Here is a 20,644-nt window from a genome sequence, read left to right on the forward strand (position 1 = left end):
AAAGAATGATGTTTCCACCTCCATGCTTCACGGTTGGGATGGTGTTCTTGGGGTTGTACTCATCCTTCTTCTTCCTCCAAACACAGCAAGTGGAGTTTAGACCAAAAAGCTATATTTTTGTCTCATCAGACCACATGACCTTCTCCCATTCCTCCTCTGGATCATCCAGATGGTCATTGGCAAACTTCAGACGGGCCTGGACATGCACTGGCTTGAGCAGGGGGACCTTGTGTGCGCTGCAGGATTTTAATCCATGACGGCGTAGTGTGTTACTAATGGTTTTCTTTGAGACTGTGGTCCCAGCTCTCTTCAGGTCATTGACCAGGTCCTGCCGTGTAGTTCTGGGCTGATCCCTCACCTTCCTCATGATCATTGATGCCCCACGAGGTGAGATCTTGCATGGAGCCCCAGACCGAGGGTGATTGACCGTCATCTTGAACTTCTTCCATTTTCTAATAATTGTGCCAACAGTTGTTGCCTTCTCACCAAGCTGCTTGCCTATTGTCCTGTAGCCCACCCCAGCCTTGTGCAGGTCTACAATTTTATCCCTGATGTCCTTACACAGCTCTCTGTTCTTGGCCATTGTGGAGAGGTTGGAGTCTGTTTGATTGAGTGTGTGGACAGGTGTCTTTTATACAGGTAACGAGTTCAAACAGGTGCAGTTAATACAGGTAATGAGTGGAGAACAGGAGGGCTTCTTAAAGAAAAACTAACAGGTCTGTGAGAGCAGGAATTCTTACTGGTTGGTAGGTGATCAAATACTTATGTCATGCAATAAAATGCAAATTAATTACTTAAAAATCATACAATGTGATTTTCTGAATTTAGATTCCGTCTCTCATAGTTGAAGTGTACCTATGATAAAAATTACAGACCTCTACATGCTTTGTAAGTAGGAAAACCTGCAAGATCGGCAGTGTATCAAATACTTGTTCTCCCCACTGTGTATATATATATATATATATATTACACTGCTCAGAAAAATAAAGGGAACACTTAAACAACACAATGTAACTCCAAGTCAATCACACTTCTGTGAAATCAAACTGTCCACTTAGGAAGCAACACTGATTGACAATACATTTCACATGCTGTTGTGCAAATGGAATAGACAACAGTTGGAAATTATAGGCAATTAGCAAGACACCCCCAATAAAGGATTGGTTTTGCAGGTGGTGACCACAGACCACTTCTCAGTTCCTATGCTTCCTGGCTGATGTTTTGGTCACTTTTGAATGCTGGCGGTGCTTTCACTCTAGTGGTAGCATGAGACTGAGTCTACAACCCACACAAGTGGCTCAGGTAGTGCAGCTCATCCAGGATGGCACATCAATGCGAGCTGTGGCAAGAAGGTTTACTGTGTCTGTCAGCGTAGTGTCCAGAGCATGGAGGCGCTACCAGGAGACAGGCCAGTACATCAGGAGACGTGGAGGAGGCCGTAGGAGGGCAACAACCCAGCAGCAGGACTGCTAACTCCGCCTTTGTGCAAGAAGGAGCAGGAGGAGCACTGCCAGAGCCCTGCAAAATGACCTCCAGCAGGCCACAAATGTGCATGTGTCTGCTCAAACGGTCAGAAACAGACTTCATGAGGGTGGTATGAGAGCCTGACGTCCACAGGTGGGGGTTGTGCTTACAGCCCAACACCATGCAGGACGTTTGGCATTTGCCAGAGAACACCAAGATTGGCAAATTCGCCACTGGCGCCCTGTGCTCTTCACAGATGAAAGCAGGTTCACACTGAGCACATGTGACAGACGTGACAGAGTCTGGAGACGCCGTGGAGAACGTTCTGCTGCCTGCAACATCCTCCAGCATGACCGGTTTGGTGGTGGGTCAGTCATGGTGTGGGGTGGCATTTCTTTGGGGGGCCGCACAGCCCTCCATGTGCTCGCCAGAGGTAGCCTGACTGCCATTAGGTACCGAGATGAGATCCTCAGACCCCTTGTGAGACCATATGCTGGTGCGGTTGGCCCTGGGTTCCTCCTAATGCAAGACAATGCTAGACCTCATGTGGCTGGAGTGTGTCAGCAGTTCCTGCAAGAGGAAGGCATTGATGCTATGGACTGGCCCGCCCGTTCCCCAGACCTGAATCCAATTGAGCACATCTGGGACATCATGTCTCGCTCCATCCACCAACGCCACGTTGCACCACAGACTGTCCAGGAGTTAGGTCATTACATCAAAGTTGGATCAGCCTGTAGTGTGGTTTTCCACTTTCATTTTGAGGGTGACTCCAAATCCAGACCTCCATGGGTTGATACATTTGATTTCCATTGATAATTTTTGTGTGATTTTGTTGTCAGCACATTCAACTATGTAAAGAAAAAAGTATTTAATAAGATTATTTCATTCATTCAGATCTAGGATGTGTTATTTTAGTGTTCCCTTTATTTTTTGAGCAGTGTTATATATATATATATATATGCGAGAGAAAAAAAACATATGGGGGATTGGAAGTGATGCAGACAATTACATTGATGGAAGTTACAATCTATCTGCAATATTAAAGCTGATCTACCCCCTTAAAAAAAAAAACACTTGAGTAGTTTAAGGGGAAACATTTAAATGTCTTGGAATGGCCTAGTCAAAGCCCAGATCTCAATCCAATTGAGAATCTGTGGTATGACTTAAAGATTGCTGTACACCAGCGGAACCCATCCAACTTGAAGGAGCTGGAGCAGTTTTGCCTTGAAGAATGGGCAAAAACTTGCAGCTGTAATTGCTGCAAAAGGTGGCTCTACAAAGTATTGACTTTGGGGGGGTGAATAGCTATGCACACTCAAGTTTTCTGTTTCTTTGTCTTTTTTCACACAAATAAATATTTGTTATCTTCAAAGTGGTAGGCATGTGTGTAAATCAAATGATACAAACCCCCCAAAAATCCATTTAAATTCCAGGTTGTAAGGCAACAAAATAGGAAAAATGCCAAGGGGGGTGAATACTTTCGCAAGCCACTGTATGTTTGCTCTGACTCTGAGCACATTTAGCTAGCTAGCGAGCAATTAGCATTAACACGTTTTATTTTAGCCACAACTTGCTAAGACACAGTAGCTGTTTGCTGACAGTAAGATATACAAACTAATATTGTAACTATAGAACACATGTGGATTTATATTAAGAAGCAAAGTGGAAAGCAGCATCATTGTCACCAACATCTTGTTGCTTCTGACCATGCAGACAGAGTGAAGAGCAAGTGGTCGTGACTCCGTGGTCGAGCAACAACCGCTCTCCTTGAGTGACAGGGGGCAGGGCTTGGTGTGTGTAGTAGGAGGAAGGAGGAAGATGACTCAAGTATCAAAACAGATAAACTATAAAAAATTGATGTTACACGTGGCGGAGTGGCGTATCACATTTAACAAACCAAACGTTGAAATACCATTACAGAAGGTAAAGTAAAAAAGCAAAGCATTATAGCCCTAACACACACACACAGCACAGAGACACGCACACACACCTGTAGATTGTCGCAGGTCTCCTGGCTGTATGTGATCCTCTGTATCTCAGTGGGGGAGGTGAGGTACAGAGCCTGGCCCAGGTTGGAGAAGCAGAAGGTCCGGGCTATCCTCATGTCTGTCAGGGGAAGGTAGTTCACATCCAGGAGTGGTCTGAGACTGGGTAGACTGGGGGAGCGTGAAAGAAAGAACGAAAGGAAGAGGGAGAGGGAGAGGGAGAGAGAGAGAGAGAGAAACAAAGAGATATGACACATTGGAAAGAACAACAAAAAACAGAGTAGATGCTTTGGCCCTAAACAGAGAGTACACAGAGAGAGAGAGAGAGACAGATGAGAGAGAGAGAGAGAGTCGAGGACAGTATGCCTCCCCAATGAGTGGAGCACTGACGTAGATCCCTCATTACAGAAAGAGTCTGTGTGTAGCATCACTGAGCTGTACCAGAGTAACTGCAATTACACAGACTGGGCCTTTCCAGGTAAGCCTCCAACAGTAGAATGAAGTAAGCACTGTGTAGTATACCAGAGAGGTCTGTGTGTAACACTAAGAGTACCTCAGAGTAACTACAGTACCACAGACTGGGCCTTTCAGAGTACCTCAGAGTAACTACAGTACCACAGACTGGGCCTTTCAGAGTACCTCAGAGTAACTACAGTACCACAGACTGGGCCTTTCAGAGTACCTCAGAGTAACTACAGTACCACAGGCTGGGCCTTTCAGAGTACCTCAGAGTAACTACAGTACCACAGGCTGGGCCTTTCAGAGTACCTCAGAGTAACTACAGTACCACAGGCTGGGCCTTTCAGAGTACCTCAGAGTAACTACAGTACCACAGGCTGGGCCTTTCAGAGTACCTCAGAGTCATGACGTGTCCATTAGCACAGAAGCAGGCGAGGCAGAGTCCAGCAGCCATCTGCACCACGTCAGCTCTCAGCACGAAGGAGCTCTCTGTGATGTTGTGCTTGAAGAAGCAGGACTGGGAAGGCAGGCCCACCACCTTGGCCTGTTTCTCTGAGCACACCACAGCGTACTGGCTGTCCTGACCCTCCTGGGTGGGGGGTGGGGAGGCCGGCCGGCGGCTCCTCGCCTCCTTCTCCTCGTCTGGAGCGTTGGGCTCGGACCACGGCTCGTAGGAAGGAGGAAGGACCGCCCCAAGGGAGTCCAGGAAGGCCATAGTCAGGATACCTCCTTTTAGTCTGACCAGAGTACCTGGAGGACATAGAAAGAGACAGGTTAGACATCTTGCTTCATCATAAACACATTTATAATCAGAGCAGCTGGAGACAAGTTAGACCTCTCGCTCTCTCTCTCAAAAATATATTTTCATATTGTTGTTAATAATATATAATTTGCTGACAACCTTCAGTAAACATGCAGACGACTAGTGCTACCGAACCACAGATTGGGAACCACTGCTTTCATGCAAAGAAACTGAGAAATATATGGAACATTTGTGTGAGTATGTGTAGATGCAAACTATTCCTTCCAGTTCCATCCAGATTAAGCCACCACAGTGGTAATGCTTCTGCTGATGTCAGAGATGGTTCAGTGAACCGGCTAACCTTGTCCGAGACCTGAATAGTTGAATGGGCTCCACTGTGTCATTCATTGTCATTAAGCTTACCAGGGCTGCCCTATGGGCCCTGGTCAAAAGAAGTGCACTACATAGGCAATAGGGTTCAATTTGGGACGCAAACCTAGCTCATATCAGCGATCACACTTACCACAGGACGAGACTCCGACAGGTTGCTGCAGCCTCTGGTCCCCTGTGGGTGGCAGACTGAGGGAGAGGACGAGGACAGTGCCCTGGGTAGTACCCACCCACAGGCTGGGGCTGGGGTTGCTGTCTGTCTTCCTGGGGAAACTCTCACTGAAGTGGAAGGAGGAGATAGCTTCACGGGACTCCCGCTCTATACTGGTCACACTGGAACTCCTCGAGCGGCTGAACAAACTGTCCTTGGCATCTGGATGGAGGATGGAGGATAATGGATGGAGGATGGTGGATGGATGGAGGATGGTGATTGGTGGATAGTGTATGGAGGATGGTGGATGGAGGATGGTGATTGGTGGATGGTGTATGGAGGATGGTGGATCATGGATGGAGAATGGTGATTGGTGGATAGTGATTGGTGAATAGTGAGGATGGTATATAGAGAGAAGACCAATAGAGAGAGAGGAGAAGTGAGAGATAATATGAAAGTGGATGCTTTGATATAGTTGGAATAGGAAAGGAAAATAGGAGTGGTTAATAACCCAACGGAAGGTTAGATCTGTGACCTTTCATGTAGACGCTCTGAAATTCAGGAGAAGTCCTGCATTGTCTCATGAGCAAGTTAGTTATGCAGAGGTACATCCAAGCTAGAGTAAAAAGATCACATTTCTTCACAATGCACACAAGGAGCAGCACATGAAACGCCCATCTTAAGAACTACAGTAGCACCAAATAAAGGTCATTCCAGAGAAACCACATGACATTTCATCATTGAGAGATTACATGAGATATTGTGTTAATTTAGTTTTCAAAACTGCAAATATGCAAAAGCATTTGGCCAAAGAAGGTGTGTTCTCAATGTGAAACGTCTAGAAAAAGTCACACCTTCCTTATGCAGTATGTAACTTAAGGAGACAGGAGGGGGCAATACTTTACCACATGTTTAGCAGTTTGAATAGCATGGCACTTGTCAAACTCATTGTTGCATTCCATTTCAGAGAAGTACACAAGAAAAGCAGGAGTTTCAACACTGACTGCAAACAGTAATTGGACACCCTCAATATTAAACAAGGGAACCAACAAGTCTGTCAGTCAGTGAGAGAGAGAGTTAGTGTCAAAGGTCAAAGTTCAAAACCAAGGAACAGGAGGCCCCTGCAGCAGTGGTGGAGGTTAGTACCATAACCAGTTATCCCACTCCAGCCCAATTCAATGGCACCCTATTCCATATATAGTGCACTACTTTTGATCAAAGCCCTATGCGGGCCCTGGTCAATTGTAGAGCACTATATAGGGAATAGGGTGCCATTTCAGACGCAGACTACACGACTGGTCCACTCACTGACGTCAGGGACCGAGAGAGTCCTATGAACGTAGAGAAGGCTCCTGGACGCCTTGCCCTCCTTCATACAACAAAAGCACCTCTTATATGGGAGAGAGCGCTGCCGTCGCACCCTCTCCTCTGCTCACAGAGAGTACGAGGCCAAACAGAGAGTACATGTGTCTCAGTTAACCAGATTACAAGATAACAGAATTTGAATTTTACACATTCAGTGACACGTCTTCCTTACAGGTCAGGCTCCAATTAGCCTGGTGGAACCAGCCTGATCGTGTTGCACAATGCAAACGCAGCTATTAGGCTGGTGGAACCAGCCTGATCGTGTTGCACAATGCAAACGCAGCTATTAGCCTGGTGGAACCAGCCTGATCGTGTTGCACAATGCAAACGCAGCTATTAGGCTGCTTCTACCAGTCTAGGGCTTCACACTCACAAACAAAACAAAAATGTATGAACATTGAAACAGTAAGGAAAGTTTGGTGTAATTAGGAAGTGGGAATAGAACAGCATCTGAAAGGTAAATGGGCTACTAGAGAATGTAAACAACACTAAGTTAGAAGGGCTTACCCAGGCCTGTCTTTTGCTCTGTAGGCGAGCTCATTTTCCTTGACATCTTGGCTGCAAGAAAAATAAATACAAATAAATAAATTAAATAAAAACATACCCTCTTTACAAATTAGTACTTTGGAATCAAGCAAACTGAATATCAAATACAATGATCCATTAAAATGCTACTTGTTTTGATCGCTTTCAGCAACTTGTGTCATCTGTCATTCATTGGCAAACAGTTTGAGAGGAGACTGTAGAATTAGAATGTAGAATTAGCATTGAGACTCAGAGGCAGCCGGTCATTGAGTGCATCTCGATCGCTCGCACGCACGCACGCACGCACGTGCACGCGCGCGCACACACACACGTACACACACACACGCCTGTAATGTCCAACAAAGCAAGAGGTAGACAAGAAAAAGAGATTGAATATTGGTTATTTGACTGGGGAGGACAGGGAGGGAAAATCATTAAAGTGAATAATCAAGTATCAAAGCCCTGTAATAATGTTTTGTTTTTGGGTCAAACCGAATCTTGTTAAGAGATTAATGGTCAGAGTTACTATACATTTGAACCAGTGAAAACGTGCACCACTTTTAGATTTGAGTGATTTAGAAACAAATGTTTTTAGTGATCTTTATTTTACATTTCACATTCTATTCCCTCTAGAGAGAACAGGTCCTACAGTGATTTTACTCATGTGCAAAAAAGCATAGTAAATTTGGTCCTAAGAGATACAAGTGGATACCCCTCTATCAATCATGCATTTGACAAAGTGCAGAGGATCACTTTAATAGACCATCAGCCACCTTGTGATTGACAAAAACAACCCACAGATTGAGTCCATGTTTCTTCTCCATCACCTTCATTAGCACATGATGCTTAGGCGGCCATGTTGGATTGTGGCACAACCTTGGTTAGAAGCCCAGTGAAGTCGGTAAGAGACCATGTTGGATTAGGGCACAGCCTTGTTTAGAAACCCAGTGTGGTTGGCCATGTTGGATTAGGGCATTGCCTTGGTTAGAAGCCCAGTGAAGTCGGTAAGAGAGAAAGCAGTAGAGTTTATAACACTAGGATCATACACTACCAAAGTCATTGGCAACCATCTTGGAAAACCACCTGCTTTTGGACTTCACTGCAAACGTATTTTAAAAAGACAAAGGCAAATGTAAAATTGCATTGCATTTCCAAAGGCCAGAAAGTTTGGGTAGAATGAAGCGCTGTAGATCTTGTTGATTTATCAATGTAATACAGTACCCATCTCTATAAACCTTTTCTGTTTGTGTTCATCGTCTGAACTGGTGGGTGACGTATCGCCTATGTGGTGACAACAACACTTCAGGGGACATCAACTTATTCCACACTCCTTGATACTGACAAGCAGCTAAATGGATATACAGAATGTTGTATATTTTTTACTTGTTCAAGAAAAAGGTAGATTGCGTTTTGTATTATGCAGTAATGGAGAATTAAATGTTACCTGACGTTGGTGACTTGTTGCTTTTCTCCTCTGAAGCGTTGTTTCCATCGCTGTTATCACTGAGAGCTGTGGAGAACAGACATGTCTTAGACCAACGTGATGTTATCACTGAGAGCTGTGGAGAACTGACATGTCTTAGACCAACGTGATGTTATCACTGGGAGCTGTGGAGAACTGACATGTCTTAGACCAACGTGATGTTATCACTGAGAGGAACAGACGTGTCTTAGACCAACGTGATGTTATCACAGAGCTGTGGAGAACTGACATGTCTTAGACCAACGTGATGTTATCACTGGGAGCTGTGGAGAACAGACGTGTCTTAGACCAACGTGATGTTATCACTGGGAGCTGTGGAGAACAGACATGTCTTAGACCAACGTGATGTTATCACTGAGAGGAACAGACGTGTCTTAGACCAACGTGATGTTATCACTGAGAGCTGTGGAGAACAGACGTGTTTTAGACCAACGTGATGTTATCACTGAGAGCTGTGGAGAACAGACATGTCTTAGACCAACGTGATGTTATCACTGAGAGCTGTGGAGAACAGACGTGTCTTAGACCAACGTGATGTTATCACTGAGAGCTGTGGAGAACAGACGTGTCTTAGACCAACGTGATGTTATCACTGGGAGCTGTGGAGAACAGACATGTCTTAGACCAACGTGATGTTATCACTGAGAGCTGTGGAGAACAGACATGTCTTAGACCAACGTGATGTTATCACTGAGAGCTGTGGAGAACAGACGTGTCTTAGACCAACGTGATGTTATCACAGGGAGCTGTGGAGAACAGACGTGTCTTAGACCAACGTGATGTTATCACTGAGAGCTGTGGAGAACAGACGTGTCTTAGACCAACGTGATGTTATCACTGGGAGCTGTGGAGAACAGACGTGTCTTAGACCAACGTGATGTTATCACTGAGAGCTGTGGAGAACAGACGTGTCTTAGACCAACGTGATGTTATCACTGAGAGCTGTGGAGAACAGACATGTCTTAGACCAACGTGATGTTATCACTGAGAGCTGTGGAGAACAGACGTGTCTTAGACCAACGTGATGTTATCACTGAGAGCTGTGGAGAACAGACGTGTCTTAGACCAACGTGATGTTCTACAGTAAAGACTGCTGTTCACCATACACTAGCCTCAAAGTGAGTCTAAGATTCATCGTTAGGAAAACTCTGAGGCAAGTGATTAACAAAAACTAAGGCTGTGAATAATTTTACTATAAAATCAGATTCTCTATCCAAAATCATACATTTGAAAATCATATTATCTGTCCAGTTAAGCTATTTATTTATACACTTAAAAAAAAGTGACAGCTAAAATATGTTGTTTGAGTGCATATACTGTAAACAAATGGTGATTGAAACAAACAGAGTGAGAGGAATCTGCCTTGACAGAAAAGGCAGATTGAAGTGAAAGAGGGAGATGGATAGAGAGAAAGTGATGGAGAGAAGAAAAGAAAGAGTGTGATAAACATGAGATGACTTACGGGAGTTAGAAGAATAATAGGTCTTTTTCATAGACGTAGAAAAGATAGAAAGGCGGGAAATGCAAGACGTCACAGTGGAAAGGTCTTTCCAAGGCCATAGAGAGAGACCACCAGTAGAAAATAGGTGAGACAAAACAATGATAGCAAATCAGAAGAACAGGAAAAAAAGCAAAGGGACTCAGAGGCTAGCAACTGCATTCACTCCAATAGTAAATTCATTAAATATACATTCATTCTCATACAATTTTTCTGTAAATCAAATTACGACAAGATGACTCGAATTGTGATTGAATTGAAATTGTAGGCTTAGGTTATTCGCATTTGAGTCAACGCATGACCGAAGAGGAGTATTAAATCCAGTGCTGCCGAACACCAGGAGGCTCACTAAGCCAAGGATGAAATGAAGAGAGGATGGACCACAAAGAGAAACATGAGTGGTAGAGGATGACAAGACAGAGACAGATCATTATAGGAAGTATGGCAAGACAGTGACAGATCATTAGAGGAAGTATGGCAAGACAGAGACAGATCATTAGAGGAAGTATGGCAAGACAGAGAGACAGATCATTAGAGGAAGGATGGCAAGACAGAGAGACAGATCATTAGAGGAAGTATGACAAGACAGAGACAGATCATTAGAGGAAGTATGGCAAGACAGAGACAGATCATTAGAGGAAGTATGGCAAGACAGAGAGAGATCATTAGAGGAAGTATGACAAGACAGAGACAGAGCATTAGAGGAAGTATGGCAAGACAGATCATTAGAGGAAGTATGGCAAGACAGAGAGAGATTGCTTCTGACACAGGAGTCAGAAGCAACAGCAAGCATGAAGCCCTACTCTCTAATGTGTTTGTGTACAGTGCTACAAAATGTACAATTACTTTGGACCAACTGAAGCAAAAAAGCAGGCCACTCCAATCACGGCACAGACAGAGCCCAGTCATGATACGCATGTTTCTCTGTGGCTTCAGTGTCACTGAACAGATGGACAGTCCATCAGTGATGCCTCCTGTTAAGAGAGAGATGCTACTGCAGGGGGTGGGGTACTCAGGGGTGTGAAGCCAAATGGTCTGCCCAGCGTGTGAGGTAGGCTTGGGTGGTATCCTGTATATAGTGAATACCTACAGTGGGGAAAAAAAGTATTTAGTCAGCCACCAATTGTGCAAGTTCTCCCACTTAAAAAGATGAGAGAGGCCTGTAATTTTCATCATAGGTACACGTCAACGATGACAGACAAAATGAGAAAAGAAAATCCAGAAAATCACATTGTAGGATTTTTTATGAATTTATTTGCAAATTATGGTGTAAAATAGGTATTTGGTCAATAACAAAAGTTTCTCAATACTTTGTTATATACCCTTTGTTGGCAATGACACAGGTCAAACGTTTTCTGTAAGTCTTCACAAGGTTTTCACACACTGTTGCTGGTATTTTGGCCCATTCCTCCATGCAGATCTCCTCTAGAGCAGTGATGTTTTGGGGCTGTCGCTGGGCAACACTGACTTTCAACTCCCTCCAAAGATTTTCTATGGGGTTGAGATCTGGAGACTGGCTAGGCCACTCCAGGACCTTGAAATGCTTCTTACGAAGCCACTCCTTCGTTGCCCGGGCGGTGTGTTTGGGATCATTGTCATGCTGAAAGACCCAGCCACGTTTCATCTTCAATGCCCTTGCTGATGGAAGGAGATTTTCACTCAAAATCTCACGATACATGGCCCCATTCATTCTTTCCTTTACATGGATCAGTCGTCCTGGTCCCTTTGCAGAAAAACAGCCCCAAAGCATGATGTTTCCACCCCCCATGCTTCACAGTAGGTATGGTGTTCTTTGGATGCAACTCAGCATTCTTTGTCCTCCAAACACGACGAGTTGAGTTTTTACCAAAAAGTTCTATTTTGGTTTCATCTGACCATATGACATTCTCCCAATCCTCTTCTGGATCATCCAAATGCACTCTAGCAAACTTCAGACGGGCCTGGACATGTACTGGCTTAAGCAGGGGGACACGTCTGGCACTGCAGGATTTGAGTCCCTGGCGGCGTAGTGTGTTACTGATGGTAGGCTTTGTTACTTTGGTCCCAGCTCTCTGCAGGTCATTCACTAGGTCCCCCCGTGTGGTTCTGGGATTTTTGCTCACCGTTCTTGTGATCATTTTGACCCCACGGGTGAGATCTTGCGTGGAGCCCCAGATCGAGGGAGATTATCAGTGGTCTTGTATGTCTTCCATTTCCTAATAATTGCTCCCACAGTTGATTTCTTCAAACCAAGCTGCTTACCTATTGCAGATTCAGTCTTCCCAGCCTGGTGCAGGTCTACAATTTTGTTTCTGGTGTCCTTTGACAGCTCTTTGGTCTTGGCCATAGTGGAGTTTGGAGTGTGACTGTTTGAGGTTGTGGACAGGTGTCTTTTATACTGATAACAAGTTCAAACAGGTGCCATTAATACAGGTAACGAGTGGAGGACAGAGGAGCCTCTTAAAGAAGAAGTTACAGGTCTGTGAGAGCCAGAAATCTTGCTTGTTTGTAGGTGACCAAATACTTATTTTCCACCATAATTTGCAAATAAATTCATAAAAAATCCTACAATGTGATTTTCTGGATATTTTTTTCTCAATTTGTCTGTCATAGTTGACGTGTACCTATGATGAAAATTACAGGCCTCTCTCATCTTTTTAAGTGGGAGAACTTGCACAATTGGTGGCTGACTAAATACTTTTTTCCCCCACTGTATATACATATAAAGCCACGGGATGGTTTTTCCAATACCTTCAATACTATTTATTTGTTTTTCAATAAATTTGAAGCTACATTTTAATATTGGAGACTTTTTGACACCACATTCTGTGTGAACATACTCCCTTTAATTTCTGGGAACATAGCTACACGCCTTAGCTTACTCAGCTGAACATTAAGATGGGAAAGCGTGCAGGGAACCCCTCACCCCCAGATGGCTGTCGTGTCTTGCGAGGCGACCGAGGCTGTCTCTGGTAGGGGTCTGAGGGACTGTACAGTTCTGACGTGCCCATGTTCAGGAGGAGGATCATCTGAAGGTAGTCCACTACAACCAGCCCGCTGCTGTTGCCAAACACCACACTGTGGGAGGAAAAGAGAATGTTATCATTTTTACTGAACTCGGGTCACCTGCAGTTTTAGAAACAACACAAAGTGAAAACGTTTTTAGCCCTAAATGCAACCAATAAAGCCTTCGATGCAGTTACAGCAGGGCCTAAAATTAACACCCGCCACCTGCCAAATGCAGATAGATTTTGGCATTGGCGGGTAAGATGTCTATTTCACCAGCCACATTGGCTGGTGGTCCAGGGCTCCACAGTAAAAACGTTTTGTATCTGTTCTCGTGGAAATACTTATTTGACACAGAATCGGCTTGAAGGTCAGCAAGCTCATCTTCACAGCCGAGGTATTCCACGTCCTCGAGACTGCAAATGTAAGGGTCCATCACCCACGATTCCTTTAATAAGTATTCGTCAACATCGGCAAAACAGGATTTAATTTCCTCCCGAAGCATGTTCATGTGCCTGGTAAACTCAGTGCGTAAAGACGCAGGCACATTGCCACCAGACTGTTTCATCAGCAGTGGAAATTGTTCTAGCTCCCCTTTTGACATTTTTCCAACTCTGTACTCCAATTTCCGCACAAAAGCGTCGAGAGCGTCTTTGCAGTGCATGACGTTTGATTCAGGACCCTGCATCTGCTTGTTTGTCTCATTGTAGAGAGTGAATGTATCCGCTAGGTATGCTGTTTTGATCCAAAATGCATCAGTCAGCTGTTCGCACAGTGGTCGATCGTGATCTTGCAAGAATTCCTTTATTTTTCTGCCCTGCAGTTCCATAAAACCCAAAAGCACTTGTCCATGTGACAACCAGCGTACCTCTGTGTGTAACAGCAGTGTTTGATGCGCTTCATCCTCACACAGCTGGGAAAACAGTATCTTGTTAGTAGGGCGAGCCTTAATGAAGTTTACAACTTTAACAACAGTTGCCAGGGTGTTACTAAGGTCTTCCGAAAGTTATTTACTGTCCAATGTTGGCGATGTAGCATGCAGTGGAAAATTGCGCACCCCGGGGCTTTTTCCTTCAATCGGCTGTTAAATCCCTTGTTTTTGCCAATCAACGCTGCAGCCCCATCAGTGCATGCAACAATGTTCTCGTAGGACAGATTGTTGGACGAGAGATATGAGTCATTTACATTTACATTTACGTCATTTAGCAGACGCTCTTATCCAGAGCGACTTACAGTTGGTGAATACATATTTTTTATACTGGCCCCCGTGGAATCGAACCCATGCTCTATCAACTGAGCTACATCCCTGCCGCCATTCCCTACCCTGGACAACGCTGGGCCAATTGTGCGCCGCCCATGAGTCTCCCGGTCGCGGCCGGCTGCGACAGAGCCTGGATTCGAACCAGGATCTCTAGTGGCACAGTTAGCACTGCGATGCAGTGCCTTAGACCACTGCGCCACTCAAAAAATATATTGGCCTGTTGTTGTTGTGGCTAGATTGGTAGACATAAGAATGTCTTGTTTCAAGTCATCACGGTCAATATATTGTACATAAACGATGAGAACGGATTCATCTGACACTGCTGTTGTTTCATCCAACTGAATGGCAAAGGGAACATTCCTAAGCTTCTTGTGCAGCTGGTTTTGACAATCTCCAGCCATTTTGTCAATTCTGTCTTTGACAGTGTTGTCAGAGAGTGGGACGGTTCTCACTTTATCCACCATCTGTGGGCCACACAGCCTCTCTACAGTTTTCAGGCAGGCGGGTTTGATTAGCTGCTCTCCAATATTGTGCGTCTTTTTAGCCATGGCAATTAATAGCGAACACTCAAATGACGCCTCCGTGGCTCTGTGTAAATCACTGCCTGCTCTTTCAAATGCTTTTCTGATGTCTGTGGATCTTTTTAATAGTGCCAACTTCTTCTTCCTCTCAAAAAAATCCTGACCTTCACCAATAGTCTCCTGGTGTTTTGTTTCCAGGTGTCGTTGCATTTTGCTTGGCTTCATGCTATCACTAGCTAGCTTCTCGCCACAAATGACACATTCTGTCCGAGTCCTGTCCTGTCCTTCAATAAAACCGAAGTTAAGATAACTCTCAAGATATAGCTTTACTTTCTTTTTTGATGATGAGTCATCAGCACTTTTACGTTTCTTAGACATGTTGTTTTATTCATAAAATGTGGAACAGGTTGAGAGCTTCAAGTTCCTTGGTGTCCACATCACCAACAAACTTTCATGGTCCAAACACACCAAGACAGTCGTGAAGAGGGCACGACAAAGCCTATTCCCCCTCAGGAGACTGAAAAGATTTGGCATGGGTCCTCAGATCCTCAAAAAATTCTACAGCTGCACCATCGAGAGCATCCTGACTGGTTGCATCACCACCTGGTTGCATCACTGGTTGCATCACCACCAAGCTTCCTGCCATCCAGGACCTCTATACCAGGCGGTGTCAGAGGAAGGCCCTCAAAATTGTCAAAGACTCCAGCCACCCTAGTCATAGACTGTTCTCTCTGCTACCGCACGGCAAGCGGTACCGGAGTGCCAAGTCTAGGTCCAAAAGACTTCTCAACAGCTTCTACCCCCAAGCCATAAGACTCCTGAACAGCTAAACTATTTGCACTGCCCCCCCACCCCGCCCCCCACCCCATCTTTTTACGCTGCTGCTACTCTGTTAATTATTTATGCATAGTCACTTTAACTCTACCCACATGTACATATTACTTCAACTACCTCAACTAGCCAGTGCCCCCGCACATTGACTCTGCACTGGTACCCCCCTGTATATATAGCCTCCCTACTGTTATTTAATTTTACTTCTGCTCTTTTTTTCTCAACACTTTTTTGTTGTTGTTTTATTTTACTTTTTTATTAAAAATAAATGGACTGTTGGTTAAGGGCTGTAAGTAAGCATTTCACTAATGTCTGCACCTGTTGTATTCGGCGCATGTGGCCAATAAAATTTGATTTGATTTTATTTGCTCTGACTGCAGGAAAAACAAGCTGCTAGCTGAAATTGATTGAGCGTAGGTCATTGACGTGGAATTACCGCTTTTACATTTCTCTGCCATTATTGTTATTTTTTAGATTGGCCTTGGCATTGCAAGCATAGGATTTTTAATAACATTTAAAAAATGTTTTAATTTTACAATTAAATTATAGTGGAAAATGTTATGCATGTTTGACCTCAAAGCGACTGAGATCATGCCTAATGGGGGCGCGGACCCCAGGTTGGGAACCACTGACCTAGCGGACTGAAACGTCACTGTTGTAGGCGTAATACAGCTGGTGCTATCTAGACTTGCGCTGGTAAACACATCTATTACATTAGCTACCTAAATGTGAAGTAAACTCAACTGAGGAGTAACAGAGAATGGAGACTTTTAACTTGAAAACATGCACGATGCCTCTTTCCGGTTTCCATGACTTCCGTCTTTTATACTGTTTATTGTACGTATTTTTTGTTGGTGAGATGAAACTGCCAAAACTCTGAAAGGTATTATTGTATGTCAGAATCGCAACACAAGATTAGTTCAAGCCTAAAATGTTAGTCCGTAATCGTAACACAGTGTTTGTATGTTCACAGATTAAATTTTACGTTTACATTTAATGTTTCACGCATGGCTTTTCATACGATCCTAACAGTTTCCGTATGGATTTTCTTATTATCCTTAAGATACGTACGTTAAACCTTTTGGCAGGTATCTCGCTCCATAGCTGTGTGCAAGTGAAGAGCTGAGTGAAATATTAAATTTTTTTAGAATCACTGGCACAGGCATAAAGGTTGGTCTAATTTACTTGAAACAAAAGTCTACTGAAGTGAGACTTTTGTCCTTGTGTTTCTTGGCTATTTACATTGTTTTGTTCACAAGCCAGGTTGTATTTCTATGTTTGAGTTTCAACTGCTAGGGAAGAGAAGACAACGCCTCTATTAGTCAGACTCAATCACACAGGCACAAACATGACTGGAGTTGCGCTCCCGGGGTAACCTCAAGACCTTAAAGGGGCAGGTGAACATTTTTGTCTAATATAATATAATATAATATGCCATTTAGCTGACGCTTTTATCCAAAGCGACTTACAGTCATGCGTGCATACATTTTAATCTGTGATATTTTGGTTAAAAGACTCAGGTCACAAAAAAAACAACATTTTGGCTGGTAAAACATCTGAGTGGCTGGTGGACCAAAAAATTAATATTACAGTATATTCCATTTGTCTGTGATCTCTGCTCGCTGCATGAATTCAACTGTAGGTGATGTGTCTAATGTACACCTTGACCAGTGTTTCATACTGACAGACAGACGGACGGACGGACAGACTTACAGTCCATATGAGGAGTTGACGGCCAGGCTGGTGATCTGCTGAGGCGGCTCCCCACTAACCCAGACCAGCTGAATGACCAGCTCCACCTGGTACCCAGGAGACTGCTTCAGAGGGGAGCTCCGGACCCTGCAGAGACACGACACACCAGACAACATGCAGTGAACAGTCCTTACTGTATCTAGATACACAGCTACACCATCACCTATTGTTCACTGTTTATAATGCATTTGCATGCATTTGTATGTGCATTAATCTTACATACAAATAGCCTACATATTATCATCTTATCTTCATGGATGGCACTTTTTGTAATAAAACAGAATATTGGAGTTTTGAAGTCTACAATAGAAAATGTCAACGCCTGGCAGGAAAAGAACATGCACTGTCTGGTGGTCCATACTTGAGGCATGGTACGTTATCTCTGGGCCCGTCATCAGAGGTGAAGGGCTGGGCCTCAGGGGGCTCTCCCTCCTGGGTGGGGCTGGAGGAGGAGGGGGGTACTGGGGTAGAGGGGGTGGGAGGATGGTCTCCTGCTGGGTCTGGAGAATCCACATCGTTCAGCTCACCCTGCATACGCACCTCCAACAGCTGAGGAGAGAGAGAGCACAAATATCTAGTAATATTATCTATAAACATAAACACTAAAACAGGGATATTAATAGCAGGGAACACGGAAAATCAGGAAAAATATCAAAGATAAATGTAATAAATTAGGAATTGGAAAAGTTGAATTTGTTATCAATAGCAGGTGATTCCAGAAAAGCAGGAATTCCTGATTAGTCAGGTAAAAAACACATCCCTGGTATACACCCACACATCCCTGGTATACACCCACACATACCTGGTATACACCCACACATCCCTGGTATACACCCACACATCCCTGGTATACACCCACACATCCCTGGTATACACCCACACATCCCTGGTATACACCCACACATCCCTGGTATACACCCACACATCCCTGGTATACACCAACACATCCTGGTATACAATAAACAGTGTACAAAACATTAGGAACACCTTGCTAATATTGAGTTGCTATGGTTACCTGCACCACCTCTGTGGTCATTTCCTGTTTGCTGAACCTATAGATGATGACGTGGGCGGAGACTCCGGCCACACACAGCACTCTGCTCTCTGGGCACCACGACAAGGTCTGGATGGCAAAGGGATCCTCATCCACTATCTCTGTGCTCGGCTTCTCCTCCTTACCGCCCTTTAGAGCCTTCTCAAACACCTTGGCAGTCTTCAGTTTGTACAGTACTTGGAGCATTACTAGGACAGAGGAAGGGGGACAATGGGGTGGCAGGTAGTCTAGTGGTTAAGAGTGTTGGGCCAGTAACGCGTCGCTTGTTCGAATCCCAGAGCCGACTTGGTGAAAAATCTGTCCATGTGCCCTTGAGCAAGGCACTTAACCCTAATTGCTCCTGTAAGTCGATCTGGATAAGAGCATCTGCTAAATGAATAAAATATAATGTTAATGTATATTATAATGAACTATGAGCATTGATCTACAGGTATCATTGGGTCTACATACTGTACACAAATTAATAAAATGTATTCACAAAATGGACGAACCGTTGTGGTATTCTTATTTCATCCAACTATATAATCGAAGGAATCAAATTAAACAACATACTCACTTGCAGAAGCGTCCCAAAACTTGATTGATCCATCAGCATGTCTGTTCATTGCAAAGAAGGAAGCCGGGAACAAGCTTTGTTTGTAAAACACGTCGTAAATACATAACGGTAATACAGTTAATGTTAGGTATGTGTTGTGGACATAGACGTCTAAAGAATTACGTATAGAATTATAGGATCTCTGTGGTTTCCGTCCCAGCCTTCAGGTGTTTGGTAGGTACTCACCCAGTGATGATGATCTCAGGGTAGCTCAGTGTGCCTTGACCCCAGTTACCACCACTTATAGGCCATTCCTGGAAATACAACAAAAAAAAAGTGTTTAGTACACAACAATAACCTTGTGACCACATAGACACGATTCAAAATAATAGAACTGCCATACGCTATAACCGTTTTTTAAAGTGGGACACATTACCTTCTTACTGTAACCCTGTCTGTTTTGCCGGGAGCCCACAGAGTAAAGTGCAGGTATGAGTTCAGGAGGGCAGTCAGCGAAGTACTCCACGCACGTCACTGGAGACTCGTGGATCGACAGAGGGTACGGGTTCTCAAATATTGGGTACCTGTCAATCAAAAGGGAAAAAAGAGATTGATGAGATTTAGAAGATTACTTTATTGGTCTAATGTACACGGATGTCCAATGGAAACTTGGCTTCTGCTTTTATTCCAACCCCTCTGCCCTACTACTGAAGTTAGCAAACTGCAGGCCATCGCTCCATGCATCGTGCCAGCATTAGTAATCATGAAAGTAAGCATACTGTAGCATATTGTAACTACAAGACTCACCCAATTTGTCCAAGGTCGATGACAACTAAATCCTTTTCCAAGAGGACAACTACAGCATAAGGCTCCTGGAAATCTGTGAGGAAGCAGAAAAAAACAACATTCAACTTTCTTGATACATTTTTTTTCCTAAGGACAGTGTTAAACATGGAAGCATAAGCTGCCAAAATGTATCCTTATCCAATTTGCATTTCAAACTGAATTTTGACAGATACAGATGAACACTATGGAAGCATGGTGTTTCAGTCACAGTGCTATACTGTAACTCACCATTAGGATAAGGTGTTTCAGTCACAGTGCTATACTGTAACTCACCATTAGGATATGGTGTTTCAGTCACAGTGCTATACTGTAACTCACCATTAGGATATGGTGTTTCAGTCACAGTGCTATACTGTAACTCTCCATTAGGATAAGGTGTTTCAGTAACAGTGCTATACTGTAACTCACCATTAGGATAAGGTGTTTCAGTCACAGTGCTATACTGTAACTCACCATTAGGATATGGTGTTTCAGTAACAGTGCTATACTGTAACTCACCATTAGGATAAGGTGTTTCAGTCACAGTGCTATTCTGTAACTCACCATTAGGATAAGGTGTTTCAGTAACAGTGCTATTCTGTAACTCACCATTAGGATAAGGTGTTTCAGTAACAGTGCTATACTGTAACTCACCATTAGGATAAGGTGTTTCAGTAACAGTGCTATACTGTAACTCACCATTAGGATAAGGTGTTTCAGTCACAGTGCTATACTGTAACTCACCATTAGGATAAGGTGTTTCAGTAACAGTGCTATACTGTAACTCACCATTAGGATAAGGTGTTTCAGTAACAGTG

General features: G+C 43.9%; 1 protein-coding gene across 6 annotated transcripts in view; it reads right to left on the reverse strand.

The window, feature by feature from the left end:
• LOC121544637 (syntaxin-binding protein 5-like) overlaps nt 1-20,644 on the reverse strand; it is a 55,532-nt gene that overhangs the window by 4,679 nt on the left and 30,209 nt on the right. The window contains exons 11-27 of one of the 6 annotated variants that reach the window (XM_045209096.1): nt 19,809-19,881; nt 19,438-19,585; nt 19,248-19,315; nt 19,023-19,063; nt 18,428-18,654; nt 17,774-17,961; nt 17,374-17,499; nt 12,968-13,119; nt 10,027-10,110; nt 8,526-8,591; nt 8,303-8,362; nt 8,133-8,180; nt 7,064-7,114; nt 6,500-6,619; nt 5,174-5,413; nt 4,304-4,658; nt 3,455-3,620 (exon numbers count right to left, since the gene is read on the reverse strand). In XM_045209096.1, coding sequence (XP_045065031.1) covers nt 3,455-3,620; nt 4,304-4,658; nt 5,174-5,413; nt 6,500-6,619; nt 7,064-7,114; nt 8,133-8,180; nt 8,303-8,362; nt 8,526-8,591; nt 10,027-10,110; nt 12,968-13,119; nt 17,374-17,499; nt 17,774-17,961; nt 18,428-18,654; nt 19,023-19,063; nt 19,248-19,315; nt 19,438-19,585; nt 19,809-19,881 — 2,213 coding nt within the window. The remainder of the gene's footprint in view (nt 1-3,454; nt 3,621-4,303; nt 4,659-5,173; nt 5,414-6,499; nt 6,620-7,063; nt 7,115-8,132; nt 8,181-8,302; nt 8,363-8,525; nt 8,592-10,026; nt 10,111-12,967; nt 13,120-17,373; nt 17,500-17,773; nt 17,962-18,427; nt 18,655-19,022; nt 19,064-19,247; nt 19,316-19,437; nt 19,586-19,808; nt 19,882-20,644) is intronic. The other 5 variants (XM_045209097.1, XM_045209099.1, XM_045209098.1 and 2 more) reach the window with 5 other exon arrangements.

This window comes from Coregonus clupeaformis, chromosome 29 (genome assembly GCF_020615455.1).
Source record: "Coregonus clupeaformis isolate EN_2021a chromosome 29, ASM2061545v1, whole genome shotgun sequence".
NCBI lineage: Eukaryota > Metazoa > Chordata > Actinopteri > Salmoniformes > Salmonidae > Coregonus > Coregonus clupeaformis.